The sequence below is a fragment of the Chelon labrosus genome, assembly GCF_963514085.1.
Source record: "Chelon labrosus genome assembly, chromosome: 16".
In the NCBI taxonomy this organism is placed as follows: Eukaryota; Metazoa; Chordata; class Actinopteri; order Mugiliformes; family Mugilidae; genus Chelon; species Chelon labrosus.
The window spans coordinates 19,229,046-19,242,779 of NC_140349.1; the positions used below are offsets into that span (position 1 = coordinate 19,229,046).

At 41.6% G+C, this 13,734-nt stretch overlaps 1 protein-coding gene across 2 annotated transcripts in view; it reads left to right on the forward strand.

Moving 5' to 3' along the window:
* Nucleotides 1-12,820, forward strand: part of phf14 (PHD finger protein 14) — a 70,199-nt gene extending 57,379 nt beyond the window's left edge. For both annotated transcript variants that reach the window (XM_084563832.1, XM_084563833.1), the window contains exon 18: nucleotides 11,576-12,820. In XM_084563832.1, coding sequence (XP_084419958.1) covers nucleotides 11,576-11,650 — 75 coding nt within the window. In that variant the 3' untranslated portion in view covers nucleotides 11,651-12,820. The remainder of the gene's footprint in view (nucleotides 1-11,575) is intronic.
* The last annotated feature ends 914 nt before the right edge of the window (nucleotides 12,821-13,734 follow it).

Sequence of the window (13,734 nt, forward strand, 5' to 3'; positions counted from 1 at the left end):
GAAAAAGAATCTTCCACCCAGAGAGAATAAAGAAGCTGACAAGTTAAATATATAGATTAGCATGATTTATGTGTCCATGATAGATGTCACAGTAGTATGAAATTGTGCAAGTAGGGGTCATTTATACTTGTGCGGTTGTCAGTCTGGCCCGCTCTGTAACAACCCCACCCACTTTGTCTTTTTTGCCAGTTAATTTTTGTTTCTACTTCCTGCTTCATTTTCAACAATTGTGACTGAAACTTTTGCAGAAATTTCCTCAAGTCGCCTATAAGCCTTGACATTGTCTTTACAAGTCTTGTTTTGCCCACACCAATCAGTAACGGGTAGGATACAGTATCTCTCCTGTTGAAATATGTCAAATAATATAGTTCTGATTATACAGTTTCTATCAACACACAGCAAGTTGTGCAGAAGTGGCCGGTTCTTGTCCATGATGGTGTTTCCATTCTTAACAGGTTGGTTGTTCTCTTCCTCAGGGGGTTGTGTACTCATGTTTGCGATCAGGAAATTGGCTTGTCATACACTGAGCTAGTATTGGAATTCATCTTGTCTGTGTATTCTGTTCTGAGACGTTAATATTCACACTATAGCTTCTGAGAAAGAAAACAAACCCTGAGACGAGTCTTTTTGTTTTGTGGGTTTCTTATTGTCTCCTAAAGGTCACAGTAAATGGGTTTCCGTCGGTGAAGCCCTGATTGATAACAAAATATCTTTTTGATGATGATTTGTCTCTCTGATTTGCTTGTATTGTTGGGGTATTTGCCGGGTGATAGTAATTACAGAGGAGCTGCTGGTTGACAGTGTTTCAGGAAAATGTGAAGCTGAACCTCGGGGCCGCTGCACACTTGTTTCTCCCGCGCAAAGCGACGATAAAAAGCTTTATTAAACACTCTTGAGTTCATTACAGACGCTGCGTTTCTCTCGGCCTGCTCGGCTTAGATAAACCTCGCTCTGACCAAGGCCACATCCCTCCCGCTGCTGCTCCAGGCCCTCCCCAAATTGATTTCGGTAATAAAGCGACAGTCTTGCCATAATGTACGGATGGCCTTTAATTCAGGCCCGTTACCATGCCAAAGGGCGCTTGTTTAAGGCTTTATTTACGCCCTTGCAGCACTGCTCGGCACGCCGGGCTCCACGGTGAATCAGACCAGAAGATTTGGATAAAAGGTTTGAAATGCCAAAAGCTCTTAAAGTTGCTCAGACAGTGTTTAAAGTGCTCAACTGTGAACTTGTGTGGGATGCACTACTTTAGCTGCACTCAGACTTGTTGTCATCAAAAGGATTGCAACTGTTGAAATTACTGTCCGTAAAAGTTTCATTTTCTTCACTTCCTCTGCAGCCACAGGCCTCCTCCCACTCAGCGATCAAACCGTATTTGAAGTTCTGTTATGACCTCAGAGTATTCAGCCGTTTGTGTTATGTGTTTAAGGCTCGCGTTTGCCTATTTTACCACCGGGTGTTTTTTGAGCTTAGTGTAAAGAAAGTGTAACATTTGATGGGTTTTAGCAGCTAATGTAACTTTTTTTTTTTTTTTTTCCAAAGGAAGATTACCTTTGCAAGCTGTGCCATCAATCAGAAGCTTCACGCTTGACCTGTGAATGGCTGTAATTAAGTTAGCCTAATTAACTTAATGAAGTGTCACACTCTGCTGCCTTTACTATATGGAGTAAATTGAAAGAAAAATAGGCATCATTACTCATCAGCTGGCCTGGTATTTAGAGAGATGCACGGAGAAAGCATTTTTTTTTTCTTTTTGCCAACTCCTTGTTCACTGGGTGCCTATCTTAGTGGAAAAATCTAACCTTTAGCCTGTTTTTATTTTCTCAATGAGCCATTTTCCATTAGCAATCTGATTGGTTTAATCTGCATCATTTGTGCGTTCATGGAATCAAGATGAATCCCTGAGTGGGATTTGAATTCTTTGGCCTCCACATTTTCTTATCTGTTTTCAAGTTTAATTGTAATGCCCCGAGGAGAGCGGAATCAATAAAGCCCAACAGTCGAGGCCTTTACTCAAGCGTATGAGGTACTTAAGGTATGATAAACTCATCAATGATGGTTGTCTTTTGGACGTGGCCAAAGTTTAACCACAGTTTAATGTGATTTAAAGGTGAGCAGGGCCAGCTAAACTAGCCTACAGGGAGCACTGAACATGGTCAAGGGTGGCCAGACGGGACGACGAAGACGAAGGGAAAATCAATGGCTAGGAGTCACCTCAATCACTTTAACTGGGCGCTACAGACGCCCATGCCCCTCTCAGGGGCCAATTTGTGGAGTAAACAGGAGTGTGTGATTGCTGTCGGGGTCCCCGGTGGCCTAGCAGTCCATTTCTCCGGACCTGGCTTCATTCTAATAACCCTCTTAGCAGAGAACTTACATGAGGCCACTTTTCAGAGCCCTCAGTATTTTATGGCTATAAACAGTGTAGCAGACACTGAGAAACAGCACCACCAGCCTTCGCTAAGATGGTATTCCCACAAGTCTCTGGCTCCTGCTGCATGGTCAGACAGCATGCCATATTCTAATGGAATTCAGGATGTGAAACAACACTTAACTTCCATTAATATGCATAATGAGGGTTTCTTTGTGAACACAACTCAGTAGAATATACTTCTAAACATATATTTTTGACTGCGGCATGTTTATGCGACACGTACACCGATTAGCCACAACATTAATGTTAATGTTGCCAGACACCACAGGACACCCTCAGAAGGCCCATGTCCATTCTCTGATGAGTCACAACTGTTTTGGAGGCACAAGGGAGACCTACACAATATTAGGAAGGTGGTCATAATGTTATGCCTGATCGGTGTATGGTGTGAGTGAGCTGTGATGGAGCAAGCATGGATAAAGAGTTCAATAAAAACATTTGTTTTGTTGTTGACCTGAGCATATCTGTGTATTTTGCTAGTCAAGATATAATTTAAGCTTCACCATAGTTGAATCTTCCCGACGTAGAGCTTCTTTATTGAATATTAGCTCATTCATAATGACATGGTTTAGACTAGACTTAGACAGACTAAGACAGACTTTATTTGTCATTTAGATTTCCATCAAAATGAAATTCCGGTGTTTAGATAAGTGACCTGCAGGTGTTTGGACTTTTACAGTGGCTGGCATTTTTGGACTGTATCTAATAAGCGCTGTACAGTAAATCACTCCAGCGGGCCTCAGCAGGAACACTCTCGTCACAGGAAGGCTTCCAGTTGGATCACTCACCATCACTAAGCCCCCAAATTTGCTTTACATAATTATGTGAATGCAGATGCTTCAAGCTGAAGAAAGCAGATTAACAGTTTGTTTTTTTTTACAGATGAGCGTTGTTGTTGTTTTAAGTTTGGACTTCTAACAGCCAGCAACATGATGACATTTTTTTCAAATGTAGTCTAAGCTCATTTTGAGAAGTCACTTGTGGTATGTGTCCCCTGGAGGAAATCTGGAGGTAAAGTGGGAGTGCAATTAATAAGAACTTGAATACGGAGTGCAGCGCAGGAGTAAGGTTGTGTTAGCTTAGCGTAAAGACTGGAGTAAAGCTCATTAATTAAACACAGCTTACTTTACACTGATCAGCCACAACATTAAAACCACTTATAGAAGTAAATAACACTGACCATCTTGAGATAATGCAATGTTCTGCTGGGAAACTTTGCTTCTACAGTGAAATAATTTCCGTAGAGATCATCATTCTATATAAAACATATTCACCATTTAGTCTTTGCTTTCATTCAATGAGACATTTTTGCCATTTTGTCTTTGACATGTTGTGTGTTCTCAGTTAGCAGCAATACACAACCAGTTTTCCTACAATCCCAGACTCTCTGCTTTATTCGAACTGCTCCATCTTGGAAAACCCGAGAGATAGCAGACCTCCTCCCGACTGCATAGCCTCTTCTAGTAGGCATCTGAAGTTATCTGACGAGGCGATAAAAAGAAAAATCTGCTTGTGCATTTTACCTCTGATTAAATTAGGCATCGCCTGGTAAGTTCATCTCGGTATCAGTCATGGCCCACTAAAATGGAAATTCGTTTCTATGAAGGAGAGGAAGAAAAAAAAAAAAAGATGGACATTAAACAATGCCCTTTGTAATAAATGAAATGGGAACTGCAAATATGCGCAGTCATGAAATTAATTGTGCTCTCTGGTGACTAGTTTGTGGGTGCTGAGGAGCAGGAGTGCATGAGAAGCGCTGGGGGCAGAGGTGGTTAAATGTAGCGAGTAACGGACTGCCAGAACAGCCTAATGAAGCCGCTGTTTATGACCTGCCGCAATTGTGTCATCTCTTGAATGGCAACAAGATGCGAGACACTATTAGGCCAGCGAGTGTGTGTGCAGCTTTTCTGAACACACACTCCAGAATGTGCTTCTCTTGGCCAAATGTACTCGTGTGTTTAGTGAATTTTACTAATGTCTTAAAGTTTTTAGAGAAGAGAGGAGCAGGGGAAATCGCACAACTGAATAATTATATTTGTTTATAAAAGACGCCATTAAAATGTAATGATTTAATAAAAAAAAGAAAAGAAGGAAACATGAATTTCAAATTGAGAACAAGAAAAAACATCTTTTAAACGTATAGGTTTAGTTTGGGGCCACATTTGAAAGAATGAAATAGGCTGTGTTATAAAATTTCTATTATTTAAGTGCTGAGTTTAAGGTAATCTCAATACTTTTTGTTTCATTTTGCTTAATTTTGTTTTTTTCTATGATGCTAATTAGTTAATCTACATATTAAAATAAATCTGGTTCAGATCCGGTTTTGCTATTACACCAAGCAGTTTATTTGCAACACCTGATAGTTCAGCTTGTCCATTTACTTCAGTTGTGCCGCAAAAAGATGTGCGCTGCCGCTCATCTGCGCGGCTGGTGATTTATCTGACCGTGAGAGGAGCGTATCCACCAGAGGTGAGAGGGTGCTTTGAAGCGGAGCCTCTTCTGCATGCGCACACTGTGGCTGTAGGACGCTCTCATAAATGAATACAGTGAAAGCAGAAAACATGATAAGAGAATCAATCCTGCTAATTAACTGCTAATTCTTTTGAGGACTGCATAGGCTTGATAAAGAACGGCAGAGCTTATTAAAGTACATACTGTGTTGTACATTATGATTTCTTTACAGTGCAGTTTTAATCCAAGTTTATGAGGCTGCGTGTGTGGGGTGCGCGGTTCGGGGATCGCTTTCTGTTTGTGTGTGCGTTCAGATGGTGCGGTAAACGGTGTGAGCAGCGGGGACGTGAGGCTGAGCGGTGTTAGAGCTGGACTGGTCTCTGTTGCCATCTAGGGCTCAGGCTGAGCTCTCCTCCTCCTCCTCCTCCTCCTCCTCCTCCTCTTTGCATCACATGACGGAGACAACACTCTGCACCTGCCCTTTAAAACGCCGACCCCAACTTGGATGAAAACCGTGGCATTTCATTATCATACATGTATATGTTAGTGCCAGAGGGCCTGCCGGCCTATGGAAAGTGAACGCGTGCAACAAACCTGCCGTACTCCTCTCTTCACTCTTCTCCTCTGTCTGCCCAGAGGGATGGAGATATCCCACAAAGCCGGAGCCCATCAGCTCCTGCCGGCGCCTCGCTTTCCACAAAGCAAATGTCTCTAGCAGGGGCCACTGATGCAGAACACAGCTCCATACCTCGGTCCCCGTCATCCACAGTGAGAGAACAGGAGGAGGTAGAACATCGCTGCTTCGAGTCCCCTCTGTCCTCTTTCTCTGGATCACTGGATGTAGCTGCAGTTTGAACGTGCTACGATTTTTAACACATCGAGAATAACACACGTCTTTCACGACAACACACAGGTAATACTAGGTTTAGTCTAGTAATTATGGCCGTGCTTTTTAAAAACACAAACCGGAATATGCCATCCATCACTGATGTAAAGACATTCTAACTGATTACAGAGGTCAAAAGGGTTATTTAAAAAAAATGCTTTAGAATAGAAGGAAAATTGTGAAGAATTATACACCTTATTTCTCAATGTTCACTTATGTACTCTTTGGAGTGTCACCCATATTATTAATTTTTTTATTTCGTGAAAAACGCTCAAACCAAAGGGAGAGAGCAATCATGTGACAAGACAACAAAAAAGCAAGAAAGTTGAAGTAAAGAAATAAAAAGATTAACATCTAGTTATGAACAAAAAGCTCACGCTCTCTTTAACTCAAGTAGAGCATGGTTACTCGTTGCACGTTCATTCGACTAGTATCTTTCAACCAACAAAGTCTAATATGTTAATTAGATTCCACGCAAAATGCATAACCCTAGCCGTAAAGTTACATTAGATCCAAACGTGTGTTACAGTGAAATCAATAATAATAAATCATGGGGACACTTATCTCTGAAATGCTGCATCTCAACACATGTAATATTATTATTTTTATTTTTTCATAAATTCATTTTCTATGAGAATTAATTCTTTGCAGCAGGATGGAGCTTGTCAAGATCTCTCCCTTCCTCTCTGGAAAAACATTTTTGTTCCTGCAATTAAAGTCGATAAGGGTCAAACATTTGGGATCCAATATTAGGAAATTCATCAATCTATTTGAAATGTCCAAATGTTAAAAAGAAAAGTTCAGTCAGGCAGTTCCTGGACAGAGGAGGCATGATAGTGTGGGAATTTGGAAGTGGGAAAAAACTGCAAGCCTTTCAGGAGAGTGAGTAATTGAATTGGCTCACTGCACTGGTATATCATTATGACCACCTGCCTAATATTGTGTAGGTCTCCCTTGTGCCTCCAAAACAGTTGTTACTCATCAGAGAATGGACATGGGCCTTCTGAGGGTGTCCTGTGGTGTCAGGATGTTGTTAGTGGGGGCCTTTGGGGTCATATGGGCTGAGGGGAGGGGCCTCTGTGGATCAGGTTTGTTCCAGTGCATCCCACAGATATATATATTTTTTTAATTGTTCCTAAAGCGTTTTTGTGTGTGTACTTGTGTCAGACTGCATCCTGCTGGGGGTGGCTGCTCATTGCTATAGGGTGTGGGTGCCTGGTCTGGTCTAGGTGGGTGCTACATGTCTAAGTAACATCTACTTGAATGCCAGGTCCAAAAGTTTCCCAGCAGAACATTGAATTCTCACAAGATGGTTAATGTTATTTCGTTCTCTTATCAGTGTTTTTAATGTTGTGGCTAATCGGTGTACAGAGTCATAAAGAACATATGGGCACAACTTCTAAGAGGAACACATCTAGCACGAAACTTGAAACATTGTAGTTACTCGTCTCTTCCCCTCACATGTTGTGTATCTTTGTGTTGCAGCTATTTCAGTACTGCTCAATAATGCTGTGACACATGAAGGAGTTGGTTTAGAGAATCACAATCTGTTATGTGTGCTCTAACAGCAATTACACATCCTTCCCAAACAACTTGTCAGATGCTCCCTAGGCGATACGTGCATTTCAAATATGATTAACAGATCGTCTTCTCCGTCTCTCTGACACTTTAAATTGCATGCTGCACCGGCAATTTCTCTAGACTCACTCCACGGGCCCGGCTATAAGTGCAGATAAATGAAGAGTGGGCTCCATCGGAAGGTAATCTTCAGATGTAGTATCACTTCAAGCACAGATTTACTGAAATTTAAAGAAACATGAAAACAGGTGAAGACTGGGTATGTGTCTCCCTCCTCCGGTATACTGCTCTCCCTCTCAAGAGGAGGAGGCTCTGCAGGCGGAGAGACAGCAGGATAATACCAGCACCAATGAAGAGCACGGGCATGCGCTCGCTTTCCCACAGGCGGGAGACAGGAGTGATAGGTGGCTGAAAGGTTGCAGTGTGGAGGATAAAGAGCCCATGAGAAATGCTGTGAAGGCCCCGGGAGGCCAGGAGGACCAGTGTCACCCCACCTCCCCAGGGACACACACTAAATCAGCGCAGGAGGAGGCATGCAAGACACATCTCTGGCTTTATGAGATAGTTAGCATGCGCTGGCCCCTCCTCCCCTCTTGTTTCCCATTTAAGAGCTGACTGGCCCTCCGATAACGGATGGCGCCACAGGTAATTGGAAAATTGGCAGGCTTGTCAGAGAGATTTGGTGGATGGTACGAGTGTATACGATGGTGGAGTTCATGAGGTGTCATCCCACAGCTAGATTTATGTCAACTCTATGGACCGGCACCAGAAAGTATCCAGAGTTCAGGTAAAAGTAGCACATTTTTCTCCAGGGGAGGCTGCATATCAAGAGTTCTCCAGAGGCACCAAGGTTCCTGTTCGTAAGAGATGATTTATTGGCTGCCCTTTGCATTAACCCCAACCTTAATTTACTGCAACTACACATGCCTTAACACAGCCTGCAAATAGCTCAGCAGCATTCACCACAATTAATAATTTACAGTTGAGTCCAGGAAATACACCATTTCAGTTCATCTTTATCTACAGCCCAAGTGATAATTAAATTTCATGTCTGCATTATTATACTGGGCTGCTTCTGCTCTGCTGCCGGCTGTTCATTAGACCAATGAAACGTGTCTGGAAGACAATAGAAGTTGTCAGTCTACAAGGCTACATCTCAAGTATCAAAAGAGAATGATAGGACGAGGCATGAGTCTTCTTTATGAGTTTTAATGAGTGTTTTAACAACTACTGCTTCAGACTGGCTGCCAGTTGCTTAATGATTTCACATAATTGGCTGAATGAAGAACTTTTCGACAGCAAAAATATCATAACTCTGCTTGAGCCTTAAGATCTATTGTTGATTCATACTGAATAATGATGGCTGGATATGCGCACTGTATTTTCAGTTCAGCCTTAACATGAGCAAGTCTTCATAACCTTTCCTGCAGAGTCAGAAATGTAATATTATTACATTACCTGCATTTAAGATATATATATATATATATATATATATATATATATATATGTGTGTGTATTTTATTTTATTACATAATTCAGAGTTTAAGCTCTTCATCGTCTTGGATCGGCAAGAAACTCTCTGGTTATTTTTTAAGAGAAGTTTGCCACAAGTCCAAAACTGTACTTCAGCATTAGACATCCAATCATCAAGATTAAAATTCTTTCACATGCATGGCTAACCGCAGGTGAAAACTGTGGATTAGCTGGTCGGGAAGCGTAAATTTATTACCTGCAGCATAAATCAGTCAAAACTGGTAGAGTTCAGATAGAATAATTACCACTACCATGGAGCTTTTCCCTACTGATCTGCTTTGTACCTGACTGGATTCCTTTCTGTTGCAATAGCTACATGGTAAATGATTTTTTATTTATATAGAGCTTTTCCACCTATTGGTACTAGCACTTAACGGTCACAGTGACACATCTACCCACTTGTTCACACAACCGCACACATTCACAAACCAGTCCCAGGCCCTGGTGTCTTGCTCAGAGGATACTTCGGTGTGTGGTCTAGGTGCCAAGGATCGAACCGCGGGTTGTACAGGAACTCCCGCTCTACCTACCTACTGACCCACAGCTGCTCCAATACAATGTATAAGAAACATTATTTAGACTACGCCAAAAGGGTTCATGTTTTACATAAAATGAAATGATGAACATAACATTACGGTTAAAACATTTATGTTTAGTAAGTAGCATTAGCCTTGTTAAACTTGCTAAACAGCCCAAAATGAAACTGACGATATAGGGATATTTTTTATAAATGGTGATAACCCAAGTGCATCAGTTAGTCTTTGTTTTATAAAGTGTGAGCAGCTTGAAGTAATATTAAAGTGGACTGCTGGAGAAATCCCCCCCTTCAGAATTTATTGTTAAAGGATGTAGTGTGAAGCTTGTCTTTTCAAAGTCTCATGTTTTAATCAGCGAGCTACGGTGCAGTATCACTTCCTGAGTGATTGACCTTGACGAACAGCAAGTCTGTTTTTGGAAGAACTATTTAAGAACCAGGTGCGAAGGATAAGACAGAGAAGGTTCACAATATTTAAGAGGTTCTGTCTGTACGTTCCAGTGAGTACACAACAAGTCCACGTGGGAGTCAAACCATTCTTAGCTAACAGTTACAGCTGTTATCTGCTTTTAGCTTGCTGGGAGCCTGTGGATTTGTGAGGTGTCGTGGGCTGGCAATCACACATTCTGGTGTGTAGATGTGTCTATTAACCTCTGGAGGGGGGATAATTGTATCTGTCAGAGTTGCTTAATCACTGCTGCAGCTCCGACCACTGTCACTTTCACTTTGTCTGAGTTACTAAATCGGCTGCCTCCTGCTCTGTGTGTGTCACCTTCTTGTTTTTTCTTTTTTTTTTTTTGGTCGCTTTTAAAACCCATTTGTATCTTCATTATCACCAGCTAATAGTCCGCTAACCTACTACAACCAGCTAACACCGTGTCAAGCTAGCCAGCATGTTGCTATCAGTGGCACCGTGTTTGATAGCTTTCTCCGGTTGTTGCGACCAAGCAACATTGAGCTGCTGTTCTCATTTTCCCATCACGAGTTCAGAATTGCTTCCTGCCAGACTTGTTCACCAAAAAAAATCCAACCTTGTTTCCTTTTAGCTTCATCTATTGATTTTACTTATGAGACACTTCAGTGCTGGGGAATGTCTGCAGGTGTGTTTCCCTTAAAACAGGTTTGTTTTACACCCTGACCGAATGTGCCAAGGTGAAGCTAGACCCTGAACATAAAGGACTTTGTTCAACTGATTATAAAAGAGCTCTGAAATCACTTTTCAATACAGGGCCATTCTTCACAGGCAGAGTAGGGATTCTATCCACTTTCTAACATGGGAGCAAATAGTTCTCTCTAACTTCTCTATCTTTAGAATAGGTACAGTATATCCTTCACTGTCAAGGGCCACAAAACTTATGACAGCAGACCAAACTCCAGACAGCACAGCTAGACTTTACCATACGCTACTTACTAACGGTAGCATTCTGCCACTCATCCAACCCTAGCTGGCTACTCTGATGGTACTGTAGTTACGTCTTTATCTTCTTAAAACCTCTGATTTGAAAGCACATTCATTTCAATTGGCATGCTACTTGGTTTCTCCAGCTAAACCTTCACCTAGCCCACTATTGAGGGTGCAGTGTGGAACTTTTGTCTTCCTGTTCTGGCAGTGAAATGAATAATACAATAACTGTAACTGTACAATACTTTTAGAGTTCATCGTAGTACAGAAAACGCACTGGTTAGTGTTACTAAGTAGCTCCTCACTGTTTCAGACTACAGACTTGTCCTTCTAGATGTTAATACTGCATTTGACACTACTGATTACAGTATTTTTCCCACAGAGGCTCCTTCTGGATTAAACCACATTAGACTGGCATGAATCCTATCAGAAAAATCCCAGTTTGTCAATGTCAGTGATGATTTTTATGCAAAAGTTAGGCGTGGAGTTCCACAGGGTTCTGTGCTAGGACCATTAATTTTGACATTGTGCATCCCATCCCGCTGCCCAATTCACAACTCTCTGAAGTTCATTAACATCCCATGTTGATAACAGATCTTGCTTGTGTGCAGGCGTCCAGAACAACTTGACACTCACTATTCTAGGCAAACATGTATTTACAGGAATGGATGGACATTTATAACTTCTATTTTTCTTCATTGGTGAGGCTGTTTGTCAGACTGCCCTCTGTGACAGCGATATGATGTGTCTTTGCAGGAGGAAGAGGAGGAGCAGCTGGAGGAGGCGGAGTCTGTTAAAGAAGAGACAGCGGAGCAGGACATTCCAAACTGAACCCGAGCAGGAGGATGGAAACGTACCTGCTCCGTGGCTTTCACCTCCAATCTTAGCTGTTTCTGTTCAGACGATAGCACATGTAACTTTCTACTCCTCCCAAAGTTTGTAGACGGCCGGCACTTAGCTTCCACTCCCGAGAGTTTAGCTACCAGAGGTGTATTTTAGAAAACACAATTGAAAGGGTAATATTTTCGTCTGTTACAATGATAGAGTTTGTACTTTTTATGGATGGGACTTGACATCTTCATGAAGCAGCACCAAAAAGAATTAAGCTACAGGAGCAGACAGATACACACACTGTTCTCCTTCTATAACACAGATACAGTCTGATTTCTAATGGCCAGCCACCTGATGCAGTTACGACACTTTTCATGCAACTTATTTTCATACACTAATGATCATCAGACCATGATCAACACAGAGCGCGTTCTCAGTGTCCTGTTTACAAGACGGAGCTAGCAGAGTGTGGCTGACCTTTTTTCCCTCGAAGCCCACGCATCAACATCTTCATCTTCTCTGCTGAGCACGCTCCCCCCGGTCAGACGTCAGCAGTGAAGTGCTTTCACCGTCGTCAAGCTCATTTCACTTGACATTTGACTGGAGGATTTTATTTTTGTATTTTATGCTTATCCCCCCCACCCCACCCCCACAGTTGAAATATCAACTTAATTATTTACCGTTAATTGAAGTGTTAGGTTTTGTTTTTTGTGAGGAAAAACAACTTTTTTTAAACTCTGAATTCAAGTGCTACATACCGATCTATTTTGTCATTGGATTTGTAATAAAATACCATGTTTTGGAAATGCGAGAGATTGTATTTACATACTTTGTCACGTAGCTTTAGTTTGGGGTTCTTTTACTTCTTTTTCCTAGCCAGATGGTTATTTGACCTGCTTGTAGTCTGTGATTCAGACTAAGTCTCTGCGCTGTGTTCAAAGCGTTCATAGTCTAATTATATCAAATCAACTGCACCATGTTTAGCACATGAGATGTAAAATAAAGTTGATTTAAAGTAATGACTTTAGTTCGTTTCTAGGATTTCGGACAGAGAACCAACAGATCATTAGATGTGATCATAGACTGCTGACAGGCTACAACGACCATCAGGCTTTCATTGTAAATTATAGTTATCCCTTGAAGTGCCAATAAATCAGAAATGCAAAAATGTTTTGCCTCTCTATCACTGATATTCACTGCGCAATTAAATGTCTTAATCCCTCTGTCATCATGGTTGGTATCTGCCTGATGCAACAGCAGAAGTTAATAGTTATAAAAAGCCAGAAATGTAGATGTTCTATCAAGTCAAAATCACACCACAGTCTGCAAGAGGATACAGATTACTCCCGTGCATGACAATGATTTTAGTCAGGAATTGTTATAGGATCAGTAACCTGCTGTCCTCCGGTGGACTTGCTGCTCATTGATGTCCCGATCCAAGGCTGTAGTAGCTGTAACCATCACAGGGACATGTCACACTGCAGAAAATTGTCGATTGGGTATGGTATGTGCATGCATATTTACATTCGATGCTGTTTTTCAATCATATTAATTTAATCATATTCTTTGGTTTTAACTGTGTTTTGGATTAAGGACTGCAGGTTCTTGCAGTGCCTAGCACTGGTATAAAAGCTTTGAAAGGTTAGAAATTGAATCAAGAGGTTCTATTTTGAAACGATTTGAGCGTTAAATTTGTTTGCCGTTCTCTCAGTGTGTTCACTTGGACTTGGTGATCTGAAAACTGCACATAAAAGCAGAAATATCTAGTGTTGAAAAGGCAAACCTTTCTTTTGAGTCTTTATGTGAGGTGAAATGTTGGACTTGTTGTCAGTTACAGCACGTGCTTTTCAGAGATTTGCCCACGTCATGTGATTTCTGGCGGTAGTTTTCCTGTCAGCTCTCGTCTGACAGAAAAACTGGATCCTGGAGGCAGGGCGTTTGTCCACTGCTTATTATTCTATACCGCTGAGGTGGAAATGACATACTGCTCCGCCAATGAATATCTAGAGGTGGGAATTTTCTTTTAAGAGAGTCAGGCTAATGGTTTGTGCACAAGGTGGGCAATTTTTGTTCAAGTGTGCAGG